At 34.9% G+C, this 21,332-nt stretch overlaps 1 protein-coding gene across 5 annotated transcripts in view; it reads right to left on the bottom strand.

The window, feature by feature from the left end:
• Window positions 1–495: 495 nt before the first annotated feature.
• STPG2 (sperm tail PG-rich repeat containing 2) overlaps window positions 496–21,332 on the bottom strand; it is a 574,187-nt gene continuing 553,350 nt past the window's right edge. For 2 of the 5 annotated variants that reach the window (XM_067036895.1, XM_067036894.1), the window contains one exon: window positions 13,922–17,630. In XM_067036895.1, the coding sequence (XP_066892996.1) occupies window positions 17,592–17,630 (39 nt within the window). In that variant the 3' untranslated portion in view covers window positions 13,922–17,591. Of the gene's footprint in view, window positions 928–13,921; window positions 17,663–21,332 lie in introns of those variants that run through there. The other 3 variants (XM_067036902.1, XR_010841185.1, XM_067036896.1) reach the window with 3 other exon arrangements.

Raw genomic sequence — 21,332 nt, forward strand, 5'->3', positions numbered from 1 at the left:
ACAGTTTAGTGAGTGTTTATTACTAGTACGAAGGAAGAGTTTCCAATTAGATTAAAAGGTTTTGAAAACAACAGTTATAGTTACAGTGATTTAGACCCGTTGCTAGAATAATGCATTGTGAGATGCTTTATTAAAAGTAAATAACTTATTTGTGGTGTTCATTGTCTATCAGTAGAACCCCTGCTATGAGGTACAGTTTCCCTCACAAGATCAATGAGAGGTCTGGGCTAATTTCTTCTTGCTCTGAAGATTGATAAAAATATAAAGGTCGGGCTTCCCTGGTGGCGCAGTGGTTGAGAGTCCGCCTGCCGATGCAGGGGTCATGGACGGGTTCGTGCCCCGGTCCGGGAAGATCCCACGTGCTGCGGAGCGGCTGGGCCCGTGAGCCATGGCTGCTGAGCCTGTGCGTCCGGAGCCTGTGCTCCGCAACGCGAGAGGCCACAACAGTGAGAGGCCCGCGTACCGCAAAAAAAAAAAAAGAATATAAAGGTCACTGCTGAAAAGACCAGCATGATTTCTTCAGGTTAATCATCAAGAAAGTGACATTGAGTAAATCATTGGGAATTTACCTTGCCGGACTGGGCCCTTCAGACAGGTTTCACTGTCAAAAGCTGGACCAAAGAAAGACAGAAAGAAGCCGAGGATTTGTTCAGACAAAGCCTTTGGCTCACTGAGCTGCCACCACAAGCTATTGTAAAACCTGGAAACGGCAAGAAATCAAAGGGAAGTTACAGAGACACCTCTGTAATAGTGACCACTAGAACTTACTACAATACTTTTGTGGGAAGAAGCTGAAAGATGCAGGTAGCTGATGTGTCTCTTTGTCTTGAAATATCCATGTGACTTCCAGGAGTGCTGGAAATGCCCTCCACTTTGCCGCATGTCTTGGAGTAGGCATTTCATTGGTCACAGACTATCGATTTCTCACTACAGGTGATTCAATAAGAAAAGAGGGAAACAAAAGCAAAGAAATGATAGCTGAGTTTCTGGATTCTGCAGATGCAAGCAATACTAATGCATGCTACACATAGATATCATGACATATGTTACCAAAATTTTGCTTAAAGAATGAGATTTTTTTTTCCCTTAAAACTCTTGCTCTTTAAAAAGTAGATTAGAAATAAGCAGTATCCCTTTTTTTATTTCCTTACTGAAAAATATACTGAATTTGTCTTTCTGATAGATTTACCCCCTTGTGGTTCGATTCTTTCTCATTCAGTTTTTCTAAATTTGACTTTCCTAACTGAAACTTTGAAGCCGGAAGCAGCAAAGGATAGAATAAGACAACAAACTAGTATTCCATCTGTTGTGACGTTTAGTATTAATTTTCCTAAGAAACTGCTTAGTGAGTCAATTTCATATTAGCATTAAAAAATTAAAATCTTAGTTCACATGATAGCATACACATATTTCCCTTGATTCTGGAATCCAGCTGCCTTTTTTGCATACCTGAACTGCTTTTCCTTGCTGCATGTGTGTGCCATTGGACAAGTTTTGTTTTGTTTTGTTTTAATTGAAGTACAGCTGGTTTGCAATATTGTGTTTCTGGTGTACAGCAAAGTGGTTGAGTTTATATAGATATATATATAAGCTGAATATATATATATCTATATAAATTGAATATATATATATATATTCTTATTCAGATTCTTTTCCATTATAGGTTATTACAAACACAGTAGGAACTTGTTGTTTATTTTATATACAGTACTTTGTATCTGCTAATCCCAAGCTCCTAATTTATAGCCCCCTTTCCCCTTTAGTAACCATAAGTTTTCTATGTCTGAGTCTGTTTCAGTTTTATAAATAAGGTCTTTTGTATCATTTTTTAGATTCCACATATAAGTGATAATATATGATACTTGTCTTTCTCTGACTTACTTCACTTAGTATGAGAATCTCTAGGTCCAACCATCGTGCTGCAAATGGCATTATTTTGTTCATTTTTATGGCTGAGTTATATTCCATTGTATGTTATATTCCATTGTATATATATATATATATATATACCACATCTTCTTTATTCAGTCATCTCTTGATGGACACTTAGCTTGCTTCCATGTCTTAGCTATTGTAAGTAGTGCTGCTATGAATATTGGGGTGCATTATCTTTTCAAATTATGATTTTCTCCAGATATATGCCCAGGAGTGGGATTGCTGGAATCCATGGTAGCTCTATTTTTACTTTGTAAAGAAACCTCCATACTGTTCTCCCTACTGGCTATACCAATTTACATTCCCACCAACAGTGTAGGAGGGTTCCCTTTTCTCCATACCCTCTCCAGCATTTATCATTTGTAGACTTTTTGATGATGGTTATTCTGACCAGTGTGAGGTGATACCTCATTGTAATTTTAATTTGCATTTCTCTAATAGTTAGTGATGTTGAACATCTTTTCATGTGCCTGTGGGCTATCTGTAAGTTCTCTATGGAGAAATGTCTATTAAGTCTTTTTGCCCATTTTTTGATTGGATTGTTTCCTTTTTTGTTCAGTTGTACAAACTGTACATATATTTTGGAAATTAAGCCCTTGTTGGTCACATCATTTGCAAATATTTTCTCCCATTCTGTAGGTTGTCTTCTTGTTTATAGTTTCCTTTGCTGTGCAAAAGCTTAGAAGTTTGATTAGGTCCAATCTGTTTGTTTTTCCTTTTATTTCTTTTGCCTTAGGAGACTGACCTAAGAAAACGTTGCTATGATTTGTTAGAGAATGTTTTTGCCTATGATCTCTTCTAGCAGTTTTATGGTGTCATGTCTTATATTTAAGTCTTTAAGCTATTTTGAGGATTTTTTTCTGTGTACGGTGTGAGGAAGTATTCTAACTTAACTGATTTACATGCAGCTGTCCAGCTTTCCCAACACCACTTGCTGAAGAGACTTTTCTTTTTTTTAATAGAAGAAACATAAAATATTGTTTATTATTAAGAAATAGTTTAACTTCTCCTTTTCCAATTTGGATTCCTTTTATTTCTTCTCAGGTGCCATAGCTAGGACTTCCAAAACTATGTTGCGTCAAAGTGGCAAAAGTGGACAACCTTGTCTTGTTCCTGATCTTAGAGGAAATGCTTTCAGCTTTTCACCATTGAGTATGTTGTCAGCTGTAGGTTTGTCATATATGGCCTTTATTATGTTGAGGTATATTCCCTCTATGCCCACTTTCTGGACATTTTTTTTTTTTTTTTATCATAAATGGATGTTAAATGTTGTCAGAAGCTTTTTCTGCATCTATTGAGATGAGCATATGGTTTTTATTCTTCAATTTGTTGATGTGGTGTATCACACTGATTTGCAGATATTGAAAAATACTTGCATCCCTGGAATAAATCCCACTTGATCATGGTGTATGATCTTTTTAATGTATTGTTGGATTCAGATTGCTAGTGTTTTGTTGATGTTTGCATCTATGTTCATCAGTGATATTGGCCTGTATTTTTTTGTGTGTGTGTGTGTGTGTGTGTGTGTGTGTGGTTTCTTTGTCTGGTTTTGGTATCAAGGTGATGGTGGCCTCATAGAATGAATTTGGGAGTTTTCCTTCCTCTGCAATTCTTTGGAACAGTTTCAGAAGGATATGTGTTAGCTGTTCTCTAAATGTTTGATAGAATTCACCTGAGAAGCCATCTGGTCCTGGACTTTTGTTTGTTGGGAGTTTTTTTAAACCACAGTTTCAATTTCAGTACTTGTGATTGGTCTGTTCGTATTTTCTGTTTCTTCCTGGTTCAGTCTTGGGAGACTGTACCTTTCTAAGAATTTGTCCATTTCTTTTAGGTTGTCCATTTTATTGGCATGTAGTTGCTTGTAGTAGTCTCTTATGGTCCTTTGTATTACTGGGGTGTCAGTTGTAACTTCTTTTTCATTTCTGATTTAATTGATTTGAGCCCTCTCCCTTTTTTTTCTTGATGGGTCTGGCTAAAGGTTTATCAATTTTGTTTTTCTTTTCAAAGAACCAGCTTTTAGTTTCATTGGCATCTGCTTTTGTTCTCTTTGTCCCTATTTCATTTATTTCTGCTCTGATCTTAATGATTTTTTCCTTCTACTACAGGTTTTGTTTGTTCCTCTTTCTCTAGTTGCTTTAGGAGTAATGTTGTTTATTTGACATTTTTCTTGTTTCCTGAGGCAAGATTGTATTGCTATAAACTTCCCTCTTAGAACACTTTTTGCTGCATCCCATTGGTTTTGGATCATTGTGCTTTCATTTTCGTTTGTCTCTAGGTATCTTTTTGATTTCTTCAGTGATCCATTGGTTGTTTAGTAGCATACTATTCAACCTCCAGGTGTTTGTGTTTTTTATATATTTTTTTCTTGTAGTTGATTTCTAACCTCAGCATTGTGATCGGAAAAGATGCTTGATATGATTTCAATTTTCTTAAGTTTACTGAACCTATCCTTGTGGCCCAGCATGTGGTAAGTTCTGGAGAATGTTCTGTGTGCACTTGAGAAGAATGTGTATTCTGGTTTTGGATGGAATACTCTGTAAATAGCAATTAAGTCCATATTGTCTAATGTGTCATTTAAGGCCTGTTTTTCCTTATTCATTTTCTGTCTGGATGATCTGTCCATTGATGAAAGTGGGGTGTTAAAATTTCCCATTATTATTGTGTTACTGTCGATTTCTCCCTTTATGGCTGTTAGTATTTGCCTTATATATTGAGGTACTCCTATGTTGGATGTATATGTATTTACAATTGTTATATCTTCTTCTTGGTTTGATCCCTTGATCATTATATATTGTCCTTCTTTGTCTCTTATAAATCTTTAAAGTCTGTTTTGTCAGATATGAATATTGGTACTCCAGCTTTCTTTTGATTTCCATTAGCATGGAATACCTTCTTCCATTCCCAACCTGGTCATTATTGATGTACTAAGTACATGAACAAGGTGCTAAGTCAATGATAATTGTTTCCCCCTTCTAGAACAACTGTGAAAAAACACTGAGAACTCTATTACTGACTTCCTGGAAGAGTGTATAACTAGTTAAGCTGGATGTCCTACTGAGTATTTGGAATCAACACATTCTTTGGTCTTCTAGTAGTCATTTTTCAGAGAAATAAATATCTTGCAGAAAATGGCCTAAGTTTCTCTGCATTAATGACTTCTACCTTTAAATGAAGATATTTTGACTTGTGAAAGAAAATTTAATTTTATTTCTGGCTCCAGGTAAATACCTATTTAATTTCTGAGACATTGCATAAGAGCCATCCAGAGCATATTTAATGAAATTTACTCTTTCAGGGAGAATACTGAGTTGCCACAAACTCTTCAGATGTCTACACTCACAATGTTTGGGTCTGAAAACACAAGAAGGCCAAGCAACCAATTCTCCTATCTGAAATTTATTTGATTCCCTTTCTAATATGCATGTTGAAATAAAAGAAAGTAGCCTTATGCTCATAATCACTAGCAATCTGAACAATAAACTTAGAAACTAGCTGTTGCATTCTATCATCAAATCCTGTCCATAATGTCTTTGAAATAGCACATATATCCATCCTATTCATCATATTTACAATTTTCATTTTCATTCTGTACCATTATTTCTTCTATTCTATACTAAAGCAATTATCTCTTAAATGACTCTATTGCTTCTGTTTTTATTCAAATATTTGATCCTAAAATCTTTTGTAAGCTACCATTTGCTGAGCACTTACTACATGTAAGCCATCATGGTGAAGGCTTCACAAACAAGCTCATCTAATACTCACAGTCACCCTGAGAGTTAGGAGGTGATGATGTGGATTGGCTCCTTCAACATTTAATCTTAACTTTTTCCCAGTGTACCTTCCTGGGCTGGAAAGTGGGAAAGCTAAATGCCACATTCCCCAGACTCATTTCCAACCAAGTGCATCATTCATATGCATTTATGTAAAACTGAATCAGAACTGAGTGAAGTCCAGAGAGATGCAGAACTGGAGGTGTATGTTTTCAATTACAAACTGTAGCAAAGATGTCATGACTCTGGACTTGAGAGATGTCATGTTGACTTCTTGATACAGCAGTGGCTTCCTGATTATGGCAGGAGCAGCAGTATATCCATGTTGGTCCAGTTCTTCACTGGCTTTGGGCATCATTTTTTAAAACTCAGCAAATGCTTCCAAAGGCCATTTGCTATTCTGTAGTAACTCTCTCCATGCTTAAACCAGGCAGAGTAGATTATAGTAACTAAAAATAAGCACTAAACTCTGTAGGTAAATTATATTCCCACTGTCTGTTTGAGAGAGAGAGTAGTTAAAAGTATTTTAAATTTATACAGATAGTAAGTAATGATTTAGGATTTAAATCCAGGCAACACTGAGACATTATTTTAAACCACTATGGCATGATATGTGTGCACTGTTTTAATTCTCTCTTTATAAATTCGTCACTGCTGACAAGATGAAGTCCAAATACATTTGATTATCACCAAAAGCCATTTTTAGCTTATCCCAAGTTCCTTTCTTGTTTCTCCTTTTTTTCCCCCCCAAAGCATTCTGTGCTCTAGTCATGCTGAAATTACTCCTGGCCTTGCCCTTCCATCTTGTTTTTCACCCTAATTCTTTTATCTGGAATTCTTTCCACTCAATTAACTTAGCCCAATTCTACCCATACTTTGGAGAATTTATTCCAATCTATTGCTCTGAGAAAATTGTAGTGCTTAATTATCCTTTCTTTTAAATTTCATATCACTTATTATATATCATTGCTTTGATAATTAAACATAATGCCTTATATCTCACCATTATCTTATACAGTGACTCTTTAAATTCTTTATGGCTAAATCAAAGTTTTTGGTAAATGTGCTTCCTCTTATAGTTCACTGAATCCTCCTCAGCAGTACAGATATCCTGGTGACTTGCTTCTTTTATTTGTATAATAATTTTAAGGTGATGATTTTCAAGCTATAGCTCTCACAAGGATTTCGTAGAGCGTTTCTGAAAACATGGATTCCTGAGCCCCATCCTCAAAAATTCTTATTCAGTAGAGCTGGGATCTGAGAATTTGACTTTTTAACAAGCTCCCAGGTGATGCAAATGCTGCTAGTCTTGGAACTGTATGTCAGCCTGTGGTAAGAATAATGGTCATTTCTATTAAAAAAATTTTAAATTATTTTAAATTAATTTTTATTGGAGTATAGTTGCTTTACAATGTTGTGTTAGTTTCTACTGTACAGCAAAGTGAATCAGCTATATGTATACATATATCCCCTCTTTAAAAAATTATTTTCACAAGTACCATTTTATTTGATCCCCATATTAGCTCTCTTAGAATTCTAGTATTACACCATTTTAAAAATTAAGAAAGGATATTGTGAAGTTTAAATGATTCTCCCTGGTCACAACAGTAGTAAGTAGCAGAACAAGATTTCTAATTCAGGTCCATTAATTTAAAATTCTTTTCTTTCCCTTGACATCATAATGCCACTCCCTTCTCTTGAAACTTGAAAATAATTTATAGTCAATTGTTACAGTAGTTTTCATTCCTTGCAATCTTGGAGCTCAGAAGTAAAATTTTCTTGTCATAGGGTATATTTATTTTATAATCCTTGGTCATACTAATTTGATGTCAAGTGAACAAATAAAACAGTTTTATACAACTCTGATCAAATGAAAACCTTTACTGAAGAAAAAGGAAAATGTAAGGGAAACAGAAAGAAAGCATATATTCATTCACATTTCAGAAGATTCTAGAAAATTGCATATGAGTCAAGACTATTTTAGTTGCAAATGACAGAAACCCAACTCAAACCACTTTAAGCAAAAAAAGGAAAACTATTGATTCACAAATCCAGGGAGTAAAGCTTCAGTTAATGTTGTATCTAGGTGTTTAAACAATACTACTAATATTTTCTTTTTCTCTTCAATTGTCAAATTCTCTTCTCTGGTCTGGATAATTCAGAGAAGCTATACTCTCATGGTGGCCAGAGAGTTACCAGTAGTTCCAGGTATGGTTCCAGGTAGTACATCATAAACCCCATACAAAAGATAGATGGTCTTTCCCCATAGTCTGGCTCACACCTATTAGCTCTGTTTAGCTCAGTCTGATTCATATATCCACTCAAGTGACACTTGTTAACAACCAAAATTCAACTGAGTAAATTTGAAAACCTAAGTTTGCCGAAGCTTTAAATGAGTCATGAATCGGACAGCATCTCATCTGGCAAGCAGAGAGATATTCTGAGGGGTTATACAAAATAGAAGGCTTTTAAAGTAAGTGGGATAAGGAAGTCATCAGCAAGAGAGAAATGAAAGTTCATTGAAGGAAAATAAGAGTTCAGGTGATGATAGCTTCTCATTGACTGAGCTGTGGCAAATCCATTGACTGGGCTTGTTGCTGGGCAAGAAGATCTTCCTTCCCACTGCTGGCTAGGAAAGTAGTTACACTTCCTGTTTGGGAGTACAGTGTAGTCTCTTTCAGTTGGGGTCTGCAGTTGACCAAGAATGGTACCGTGTTTGAGTTCCCTCTACAGTCCTTCCCGACTCCAATTTTAGTTGAGGTTTTCTTTTATTAATTTTCACACACTTTAAAGCACAGAATATCCAACTGAGACGGGGTTTGAAAATAGTTAAAGGGTAATTATTTTTTTTTAAATTGGAGTATTATTACCAGAAAAGGCTGGAATGTTATCTAAAGCAGGCAGAAACAAAATATGTCTAACAGGCCACTAAATATTTGGGTATAAATTTTGGGAAAAGTAATATGAATCTGCATATAAGGAAACCTTATGTTGATTTGGAGAGTCTGAAGAGATTAATCATGCATATGGATAAAAGTAATCTGATTGTTTTTCAGAAGTCCTTTTATGAGGGTGATCAATATTAGTCATTTCAAGAGTAGAATTGTGTTTTTCCAGATGAGAAACAATAACAACAACAGAAAGAACAGTGGTGACTATAAAGGGGTACATCCATGAAGAGAGAAATACCAATATTGGTGTTTTTTAGGTATCAGAACTATTATTGGTCTTTGTAATAGATTGTATTCTGTTCCAAATTATTTTCTTCCTCCTTCCTTGTTAGAAGATTACATTTCTACCTTTTATTATGTGACTTGCAGTGCCTTTCTATTGAAGAAGTATACTTCCCAACCTCATGGCACCATGCTGGCCCAAATGATCTGCATTTGAGTAGAAGTGAGAATATGCCAGCTGTTAAGTTTACAACTTATTTTCTAAGTTAATAATAATCAATTTCTAATAGTTTTCTAGGGCTGCTGTAACAAAGTACCACAAACTGGGTGGCTTAAGCAACAATAAAATGCCTCAAAGTGGGTGGCTTTGTCTCTTGGTTCTGGAGGCTAGAAAATCGAGATCAAGTTGTCAGCCAGATCAGTTCCTTCTAAGGGCTGGGAGAGAGAAGTCTGTTCATTCCTCTCTCCTAGCCTCTGGTGGTTTGGTAGCAATCTTTATCCTTCATTAGCTTCTGCTGCATCACCTTGATCTCTACCTTATTCTTCATATGGTAGTCTCTGTGTGCATGTCTGTGTCCAAATTTCCCCTTTTCATAAAGATGCCTGTCATAGTGAATTAGGGGCCCATCTTACTCCAATATGACCTCATCTTAATTTAACTAATTACATCTGCAACAACTATTTCCAAATAAGGTCACATTCTGAGATACTAAGGGTTAGAACTTTAATATACGAATTTGGCAGTCGGGGGCACATAATTCAACCCATAACACAAGTTCATTTAATCTAAGTTAAATTTATTCAAGCAACATGAAATAATAATTCATTATAGTCTAAAATTTATATTTGAAGCCATTTTCTTTTGTTTGTTTGTTTTTAATACTCTTCATGGCTTTTAGATTTGTCACCTACTCTTCCAGTTTTTATTTTCAGTGTCTATGGTGTTCCAATTGCTTTCATGCAGGTATCTTACAGTGTTCTTTCTTACTCTTTCTAGGGTAATTTCTACATTCTCAGGGTCTGCAATTCTGTACCATTGTTTGGATTATCACTGCATACATGTGTTATGTATCACTTGTTCACTCCAAAATTCATAAATGCTTCAAAGCCTGGCACCTAAGCTGGAATTTTGAGTCTGCCTGGTAGTAGATCTATGACCTTAGGCCAGTCATAGTCTATGACCTATGAGTGAGTTTCCTTACTGGTAAAGGGATTCATGATATTTGTAATAGGGATTCAGAGCAGACTGAACAGGATACTGAAAATAAAGTTGGTAAAGCTGTTAGCATAAAGCTTGAGATTTAACAAATGTTCAGGTAATTTACTTGTTTTCATTTTATTATTCAAAATGGCTTAGTGTTCTACAAATTGAAGAGAAAACAATGCAGGCCTTTCTCCAGGTCACTCAACAAAATTTACACAAGGCTATGTCAGTTTTCTTCTAGGTTAGTTTGCTGTAACAAATGACCCTCCCTCAAATCTCAAGTAGTTTATAAGAACAAACTTATTTTGTAGTTTTGTTTTTTCTTTTTTTGTTGTTTCTGTTTTGTTTTATCTACTTGTCACACTAGTTCTTCTCCTGCCCCACATTTCTCCCTCATTCCAGAATGCAGGCTAAAAATAGAGCCTGAAGACCCTATCTAGAACATGCTATTCTTGTAACAGAGGAAAGGACTCCAAACCAAAGTACTCAATGGCTCTTAAAGCTCTACTCACACCACTACAAAGTGATAATCAGCTTATCAATAGGATAAAACAAAGTTTGTATAAATCCATAAAGCTAAAAGGAGCTGTGAAGGACAACTGTGATATGTTCATGCTTCTAGTCTGAGGCTGACTTAGAGGGAGAACCTAACAGAAAGCTTGAAAAGGTTTTAGTTTATTATATCAAAGGGATAAACATTCGAGGTTACTTCAATAATTGTGTATAAGAATGGGATGATTTTCCAGATTTAATTTTTGGTATTTCCCAAGAGTGTAATACCTCCTTGTAAATGTTTAGTTGCTTTAAAAATATAGGCATAGTGGGAAGGGCAGAAGTACTTTGGCTTCTCATGGAAATAGTGTATTCTTTAATGCCCTATAGCACTCAGCTGAAAATGGTGCCTTGATGGATGTGAGAGAGTTAATTCACACCCCAGATACCTAACTTACTCCCTGGGAGTAAATTACTCATTGGCGGGACAAGGTCATTCTTCATTTTAACCATCACCGTAACATTTTATATTGTCAAGTGCTACGTGGTTTCTCAATCCTTAAAATCCCCTGGTGAAGTAAAGGGGATGACAAACAAATTATGTCTGATTTACAGACTAGGGAACTGGGACTCAGGCAAGAGACAAAGCCATCATTGGTAAGGACCATCCCAGAAGGCAGGAACTGTGGCTTGGGTCTCTGTTTATCATGTAGAATGCAGGAATAAACCTAAGGGATATTACCTATGAATGCAATTCTTATATTTCTTGGAACTTTAGCTCCCCACCTAAACTGATTCTTGGCAGCAGCCATCTGTCAAAGAAACAAAAGGTACAAAGAAAATTAAGTACAAATTATGTACAGTGTGTTAGAATCTAAGCTGCAAAATCAAAATGAAACACACTGTAACTTAAAGTCAACTCCCCAAAACAGCATCCACGAAACTAAGGGCACTACTATGTGCCACTAGTTTGACAGGTGAATCTGGTTAAAACTATCAGTGGAGGCATGGAAAGGGGGGCCAGGAGAGACAAAGCTTAGAAAAAAGTACAAAGAACAAACATTCCATTACTTACTATAATTTCATCTAAAAGTTTACATTAATTTGAACAAAATCACTGTTTCTACTTTGTCATTTTATCATGAGGTCAAGCCATGACTTGGCATTTATTCAAACAAGCATGTTTTACGGACTCTTGCAGCTATACACTTAGCATTTGTCAAATTATCGCCTGTAAAACAATGCTGGGCTTTGTGTTGTGAGTCTTCTGGGAATACTCAGATTCTACCAGCCTACCAACCTAGGATCCCAGTTCTTGAAAAGTGATAAAAATTTCAAAATGAGATATCATAAAGAGCCCTTAAGAGTAAGTCCACATTTGAGTCTCAACTGGAATGTTGGGCAATGGGATACAAAGTTGGGGTGGCTGTCGTTGATTTTCAAATTTCTGAAGTTGAATGTTGGACATTTCATGTCTGCTTCAAGCTAAATCCTAAAATGCAAGCAGCCAGAGCAGATGTGATTTCATGAAATTTAGTGTTTATTTTGTCTTTATTTTATAGTTTGAAAGGTTCTAACCCATTTTCCTGCTGCCAATCAGAGATCCAGTGTTGCCCTGATGTCCCATTGATTCTAAAATCAATGGCTGTGCTACCAGTGCTTAGAGAGCGTGATTGTTCTTTGAAAGCAAGCTGCTGGGTAAAGATGATCCTTCTGAGTTTGATCAATTTTTACCACAATGAGGCAGAAGAGTTAAGAATCAGTGTGATGATCTATTTATATTGATGTCACTCAGGTCTAGAGCTCTTCTGGCACAAAGACTTATAGATGGAAATTACAAATTGAGGGTGACACGTGTGGAAACAGCTGCCACAAATCTATGACACAGTATACTAAAACTTATTTCAGTGTTTTTACAATTCAATAAAATGAACACATAAAATTAGACTTAATTTTATGATCCAAATCACACTCTTTAATACAATTATAGAATTTCTTCTTTAGTGGTAAGGTCATAGTATCTACTGAGCTAAATTACTTTCTAACAGACCAAGCAAATTGATTGCCATTATATGCTCTCACACTTAACAAATAAGGGAAAGTTCTCAGATACTCTTTCACCTGGATTTCAAGATAAAATTCCACCCATTACAAGTATTTGGAAAAATGTTTATCCTTTAATGAGAAATTAAACTTCAAAAGAATGTACACAATCCATTGGTGGGGCATTTTTTAATAAATTGTTTTTTATTGTATTAAAATTCACATAGCATAAAATTCACCATTTTAACTACTTTATACAGTTCAATGGCATTTATACTAATGAACATGTGCAACAAATAAGTATACTATTCACAATATTGTGAAACCATCATCACTGTCTTGTTCCAGAGCACTTTCATTACCCCAAATGGAAACTCCATATCCATTAATGAGTCACTACCCATTCCTCCCTGCCCACAATCCCTGGCAGACCACTAATCTGTTTTTTGTCTCTACCAATTTGTCTATTCTGAATATTTCTTATAAACAGAATTACACTGTATATGGTCTTTTGTGTCTGGCTTAAACTTTCACTTAGCATAATGTTTCTAAGGATATCCATGTTATTGCATATATCAGTTCTTCATTCCTTTTTATGGCTGGGTAATATTCTATTGTCTAGATATACCATACTTTGTTTATCCATTCATCAGTTGATCAACTTCTGGGTTGTTTATTTCTTTTTCACTATTCTGAATAGTACTGTTATGAATATTCATGTATAAGTTTTTGTTTGAACATCTGTTTTTAATTCTTTCGAGTGTTTACCTAGGAATGGAATAGTTAAGTCACATGGTAATTCTATGTTTAACTTACTGGAGGACTGCCAAACTGTTTTCCACAGTCACAGCACTATTTTACATACCCACCAGCAATATATGGGTGTTCAAATTTCTCCATGTCCATGCAATATTTGTTATTGACTACTTTTATTGTTATTATAGTCATCTTACTGGATATTAAGTGGTATCTTATTGTGTTTCAATTTGCATCTCTCAAATGAAAAATGATGTTGAATATCTTTCATGTGCTTGTTGACCATTTGTGTATCTTCTTTGGACAAATCTCTATTTAAGTACTTCACCCAAATTTTAATTGGGTTGGCTTTAGTTGTTGACTAGTAAGGTTTCTTTATATATTCTGGATACTACACTCTCTCTATATATATATGATTTACAAATATTTTCTCCTATTATGTGGGTCACCTTTTCACTTTCTTCATAGTGCCCTTTGCACAAATGTTTTTAATTTTGATGAAGTCTAATTCATCTGTTTTGTTTTAATTTGTTTCTTGTGTTTTGGGTATCATATCTAAGAAACCATTGCCAAATCCAAGGTCATGAAGATTTACTTATGTTTTCTTCTAAGAGTTTTTAGTTTTAGCTCTGGCACTTAGTTCTTTGCTCCATTTTGACTTAATTTTTATATACTGTATGAGGTAAGGATCTAATTTTATTCTTTTGCATGTAGATATTCAATTGTCCTAGCATCATTTATTAAAGACACTATTCTTTCCCACTGAATGGTTTTGGTACCTTCATCAAAATAAATTGGTCATAGATGTTTTGGTTTATTTCTAGATTCTCAATTCTATTCCATTAATCTATATGTCTACCCTTATGTTAGCATCACACTTTTTTGATTATTGTAGCTTTGTAGTAAATTTTGGAATTAAGAAGTGTGAGTGTTCCAACTTTGTTCTTCTTTTCTAAGATTGGTTTGGGTATTTGTGGTCTCTTGCAATTCCGTATGAATTTTAGGATCAGCTCTTCCACTTCTTAAAAATAAATGGTCATTTAGATTTTGATAGAGATTGCATTAATCTAAAGGGGAATAATTCCATTTTAACAATATTATGTCTTCTAACCCATGAATATGCAATGTCTTTCTATTTAAGTCTTCTTTAATATTTTTTAGCAATGTTTTATAGTTTTCAATGTACTAGTCTTGTACCTCCTTGGTGAGATTTACTCCTAAATATTTCATTCTTTTTTATACTATTATAAATGGAATTGTTTTCTTAATTTCCTTTTGGGAAATTCCTTTTCCTTTTGGGATTGTTCATTGCTAGTATATATAAATACAACTGATTTTTGCATATTGGTCGTGTATCCTCCAACTTTGATGAATTCATTTCATAAAAACTATGTTATAGTTACTAGTCAAAAACAGACTAGAGAATGCCTGAATAACTTGGTACAATGAGTTACTTCAGAAAAACCATTATATTAAAAAAAAAAAGGATGGTTTTCTTATCACATTTCTATTTTAATTGATATTATGGCTATTATACCTCTTCCACAAAATAATGGTGAATTTAAAATAAACCTTTCTGAATATGACCAGGACAATTGCAATGTACTCTTGCTTTCAGAAAGACTATTATTTTTGTTAACAAAACATTGTTCGTCTGGTGGGTAAATACTAAACCTGTCAGCCCAAGACCTATGAACCACTGAAGAAAGCAAAGAATAATTAGGAGCTAAGCAAAATCGATTTTTAAAGAAATGGTCAGGAGATATAAAAATGTATTTTAACACTTTAGACTCAGATATATTTCTTGTGCAAGTTTATCTTAAATAGCACATAGGACCTGTCTATCTATTGGTAAAAACTTCACAGTATTTGCAGACAAGTTTAAACCAGAGCACCAGAAAGTCTGCCACTACAAAGAAAATAAACACACAAAACTTATGTCATAAAGCGTTGAGCGAATTTAAAGCAGAAAGGATTCATAAAAAATTTAAAAGCTTAACAATGATTACGGAGAAGAGACTAAGTGCCACCGAAAAAATCTAGCTCAGAGATAATAACGTGATTAAAAGGGTGGGAATAAGAACTTTATTCTCTAGCAATAATGAAAGAGAGCTGAAGCAGAAATAGGTTGGCTCAGGAATGAGATTGATCACAAAGGAAAATTGAAGGAACTAGATGATACATGGCCAGGGAACAAAAACCTGGGGAAGAATCAGATTTCACATTAAGAGCTTAATGAGCAAAGTAAGCAACATGCAGAGAGCTTAAGCAGCAGAATTATCAACCCATAACATCCCTATCTGCAGTACTAGTAGAACCCGACCTCTCTAGGCAGAGGTGTGAAGTAACTGGCTGAAAATATTTTAAAGCGAGTACAAAGGATAAATTTTATGGCATCAAGGACATGACATTTAAAATAAGTTTGTTTTAAAGTTCCAGCTTAAATTCCTTTGAGTGGTAGCAGGAAGAGGTGATCAGTGGCAAAAAAGGGAGTTACTCTTTAGAGTTTGCTCTAAGTCTGCTTTATCATGCTGATCTAATAGTGTTTGAAAGTTCAGGTCAGCATCCATCAGTGTTGGAAACCATTTAGCATTCAAAATTTCACAGGGTGTTCATAGAGGTGAACCCTGCCTCCAGCAAGGTCAACAAGTGAATATATTGGTTACCTTAAAGCTAAAAATCTAAACTAGTGGATGATTTTTTTCCTTTATGAATTAAAGCATCCTTCACTTACAAAAGTTTTAAATATGACATCTCTTGTCTCATAATTAAAGTGGTTCCAGTTTAAAAAAATATCAAGCCCTGGATAGTATCTTTTACAAGGTAAACTTGTGGTGATATTCATTCTCCCATGTAATGGGCACTGTAACGCGGTACCCAGATTCCTTTCAGTGAAGGACTTGCTGCCTCAGCTATGGGAAGCGCTGGTGACAGACAGCTTTGAACTGTCAGCACCTTCAAGGGATTCACTCAGCTGCAGGGAGCCACCTTGCACAAGGTCACACTCTTTGTGGGGTGGCCCACTCCAATGACTGACCTGTGCAGGAGTATGAAGGCCAGCTGCTGTAGCCCAAATTAGAACAATTCGGAAAGCCCGGTCTCCCTGCAGAGCACCCTGCCGGGTTGACTAGGGCTGCTGTGAGCTAGGATTGCAGCTCAACTTCTCCCTCTTGGAAGGACTCCCTCAGGAAGTCCTGCTTCCACACCCTCCCTTCCGTAAGTGTTGATCCCAAGGATCCTTAAAAGACATTCTGCACGTTAAACTGCATACCAGAGACTGTTTTCCAAGGATCCCCACTTCTAAGTATGTAAAGAAAACGTATCCAGATTGTAAAAACGTACAGATTACAGAAAATATGTAAAACATTTATCCAGATTATTGAATTATATACATATTTTCAGAGATAATAGAGGATTGAAAGAAAATGATAAAAAATGGAAGGACTTAGATAACATCAAGTAGAGAATTAAGGTTTGAGCTAATACAGACATAGTGGTCAAAGGGAGTGTGTGTGAGGGGTGAGTATACTCTCAAGGATATGCCTTTCCTTTTTTTTTCAAATGAATATTACCAGAATTAAGAAATAGGTGTTGTTGTCCTTCTCCTTCCGTCCATAAGAAAATAGAGTTCACCTACACTTTACTGTTGGTGGACAAAATGAGGATGATTAATAAAATGAAAAAGGGCAAAAAGAATAGAAAGTTGGAACAGGGAAAGGAAAATTTCTATAATAATTTTACAGTATTAGTTCATCTATGGTTCTCTTTTCTACTTTCACTTCCAACACTGGTTTGTACACAGACTTTTTTAAAATTTCCTTAAATCAAAATCTGATATTGTATATAGATTTCTGTTGACTTTGCATCACAAACATTTGTTTTTGCCTCCAAAAGCACATTTTAACTAGTAACAGAAAGGTTAAACACAAAGTTCATTCTTATATAACCCAAGTATTTAAATCTAAATTTTAAGTTGTTTGTGATTCATGCATATTCTGTGAGTTTGCTAGGGCAGTCAGAACAAGGCACCAAAAACTAGGTGGCCTAAACAATAGAAATTTATTGTCTCACAGTTCTGGCCGCTGAAACTTTGAGGTCAAGGTGTTGGCAGGGTTGGCTGTTTCTGTGGGCTATGAGGGACATTCTGTTCCATGTCTCTCTCCTAGCTTCTGGTAGTTTTCTGGCGATCTTCAGCATTCCTTAGCTTCTGCTGCATCACCCTGATTTCTGTTTCATCTTCACATGGAGTTGTCTCTATGTGCATTCACAAAGAGAGAAAATTCTCCCTGTTATAAGGGCAGAGTCATATTGGATTAGGGTCTACCCTGATCTGTCTTAACATAAAGTTCTGCAAACATCTTATTTCCAAATAAGATCACATTTACAGGTACTGGGAATCAGAGTATCACCATCTTTTTTGAGGACACAATTCAACCATATACATATGAATTTTCTTTCACACGCACAAATAAGTTACAACAAGTTCTAGTAAGATATGTACGTTGAAGGTGGCCTAATACTTTCGATAACATTTAGCCTGAGCAAAAGCAAAAGCAAAACCTTACTTTGTTTTGCTGTATCTCTTATTTTATCAGAAATTCTGCTCATGCCAGATTGATCTCAGTAAATTAGCATGTATTGACTGACTATTACATGCAAAACATTTTCCTATGTGCTTTGGGTGATATGAAGATATACAAGTTGAGGAATTTGCTTTTTAAGAGTTTGTAGTATTGTATTTATAAAAATATCAAGGGTCCAAAGACATTTAGATCTACTCCCTGCAATTTAAGAAAACTGTTATAGAGTTCTTCAGTTTTTTATACATTTCTTCATTGCAGAATTTGGTTTATGCTCTGAGAGCTGGAAGTTGTGAAAAGTCCTTGAATGTTTTAATTCTGTGAATTTATACCACCAGTTACATTGAGAATGACTATAATATAACAAGACCCTTTCAATTGATAAAGGAAATTTAAAGCATTTTTATTGCTGAATAAAACAATGATCTATTGCACAAAAGATCAATTGGTAGTTAACTTCTTGTTATGGGATCAGCAGTTTACATTTATTTGACCTTCATGAAAAATTACCCTTGGGTATTAATTGCATGACTTTAGTTGAGAATGAACAGCTTTAGGCACAGGATCTGGGACAGTAACACTTCCTTTGCTTAAAAATTTGCTCTGTGACCCCTTAGCAAACAGCATACAATATATTATTATTTTTACATAAAATTCTGATTAATGCTATATTCAATTTCCCTGTTTCATAATTGTTTAAAAAGGAGCAAAATTTAGGCAAGTAAGAACCACTCTCTAAGAAGATGCGTTTAAGTGTCATGTTCCATATAATCCTATGCATAGATCTCTATTTACCCTCGAAGAAGTTTACAAGATTAAATTCAAAATGAGATAATTTGTATTTTTGGAATAACGTCTCTTTTTACAATCATTTTAAAAGATTTAAGACATATTTAGCCATGAGAAGAGAAGATAATCTTCAGTAAAGAATTTATGCCTCCCCTATGATATCATCTGCTAAGAATAGTGTTAAATCCAACTTCAGATCTTTGATTGTAAAGAAAATTATATGCACAGGCACCAAGGTAAACTGAAGACAATTCATCAATAAGATCTACCTCACACAAAGATAAAACCATAACACACAGATATATATCATTCTGGATATCTGAATTATCTCGATAGCTGAGCTATAACGTTTTAAATACTATCAATTAAAATTTTTAATTATTTTTAATGGCCACATTTCTTCAACCTACTCTGCACTTCACTGTCATGTTAAGTAGAAGATGTGTAATGAAACTTTCTTGACACCTTAGCCATTATTATTTAATATTTGTTACTTAATATAGCAAAATATGATTTTAGAGACAGATGTATAATGAAGAGATTTAGTCCTGTGGGGGCCCTGACCAAGACATGGGCCCTGATTTTTCTTTCTTGATGTCAGTTTGCTTTTTAATTATCTGTTGCATCTTTGTGAGAAACTGCCGTATGAAAAATTAATTGGTACCTCCTGATTTGATGTTACCTTCTTTTATGTGGACTTCTTATTGTTCAGAAAATTATATTCTTCATTATGTTAATCCCCATCACTCAAAAGTTTTATCTCCAACTGAATATCATTGGCGCAAAAACCATCCCCCAAATCTTTGTATCCTTTCTTCTATAGTAAGTATCGTACTTTCAAAAGAGCATAAAGAAAAATACGCCATATCTTATCAAGAATTAGGTAAAAAATTTAGAGAGGTAGCTTACTATAAATTCAATAAATATATATGAGAGAATTCTGTAGACAAGACTCTAAGATTTTCTTAGTGCTTGACATTTATTAGAATTCTAGGTATAAGTAATATTAAGAATACATACCACTTAACCTACATAAATAAATATGCAGTATGAGCACAAGATTACAAATCAAAGAACCTTTTTTTATCTTGTGTTTTATAGGTAAAACTCAGCTTTTAAGATATATATATATATAGTGTTTTGAATGATGCAGGGGTTAGGACCCTCAATGCGTGTGCACTGGAAAATCTGCATATAACTTTTCCATAGGCCTTCCAAACCTGTGGTTCTGCATCTGTGGATTTAACCAACTGCAGATCTCCTTTAGTACAGTAGTAACTATTGGGAATAATCATTGGGGAGGTCTGATTTAAAATAATAGAAAACTTAAAATAAGGCACATAAAATACATTTTCAGCAACCTTGGAGGTAAAGAGGTAGATAATAATTTTCAAGAACTGCTAAAACTGAGGTACAACCCTAGTTTTTAAATAGCTACTGATTGGGAGAAATAAGCTATATTAATTAAAATGCCAGAGAGCAAGAAAAACAAATGTCTTTAAAATTGGACATAGAATTAGAAGTCACAAGAGAAGGTCATTCAAGTCATAGCATAATTTAGCTGCTTCCCACATGGGGAACTTTAGGCAACATACCCTGGTGTGAGTAAGAGCAGGAATTTGTTTATGTTACAACCCTGGGCAACATAGGAAAAAAGTGACAGTGTAAGAGTAACAGTATAAATTTTGAGAGCGCCCACATGATGGATTGTCCTGCTTGTGAAATCCCTTTTGTAATAGCATTTAATATCTTGAACATTAACATATTAAGCAAAGGTTAAATTGGTCAGTAACACTAAAGGACAGAAGATGATTAAAAAAAAATTCCTAAAAAAAAAACTGCCTCCTTGAAATGAGCTCTATAATCATCAAATAACAATAAGTTTCCTCAAGAAAACCTAATGTTTTAAGTGATAGTTCAGTTGAAAGAGATGAAAACTAACTAAAAGCAAATAAGAGTCTTACTGGATGAAATTGCTGGAAAGGATTAGTTGGTGGGTAGGGAGGAAGCTTTTCCAACTTATGTTTTTCCAACTAATTCTGGTCTAGAAAATTTTTAAACAATTCAAGATTCATTTGTAAGAACTGTATTGTCTTAAGAGCTGTGACTGGCAACTGTCTCCCGCATTCTAAATTTTCATCTTTCTTTCACGAACAGATTTTCATATCATGTAATATATTCTAGAAGAATAGAATTAAGACAAAGACAATAAAAATTATTCTATAAAGTTTTATCATAAAAGAATACATGCAAGGGTGTTGCAACACATGTAATACAATTCAAATGTTCCTGGTCATCTGAATTTTCCGTGACCAGAATTATATTTTACATGGTCAAATGACATTGAAAAGTAACTGCTGAAAAAAATACCATATGGATAATAGAAACCTCGGGGACTATGTAGCTACAGTTTAACTTCATCACATTAACACCTAGAGGACAATACAGGTTCCAGGGCTCCATCCAAGGATACAGACCACAGTAGTTGGGGAGTTGTTAGATGGGGAAGTTGTATTGTTTTATCAACTCATTTGGTAATTGTGAAGCAGTGTCTGTGTTTGCAAACTACTAACCTAACATACCAACT

This window comes from Kogia breviceps, chromosome 6, assembly GCF_026419965.1.
Source record: "Kogia breviceps isolate mKogBre1 chromosome 6, mKogBre1 haplotype 1, whole genome shotgun sequence".
In the NCBI taxonomy this organism is placed as follows: Eukaryota; Metazoa; Chordata; class Mammalia; order Artiodactyla; family Physeteridae; genus Kogia; species Kogia breviceps.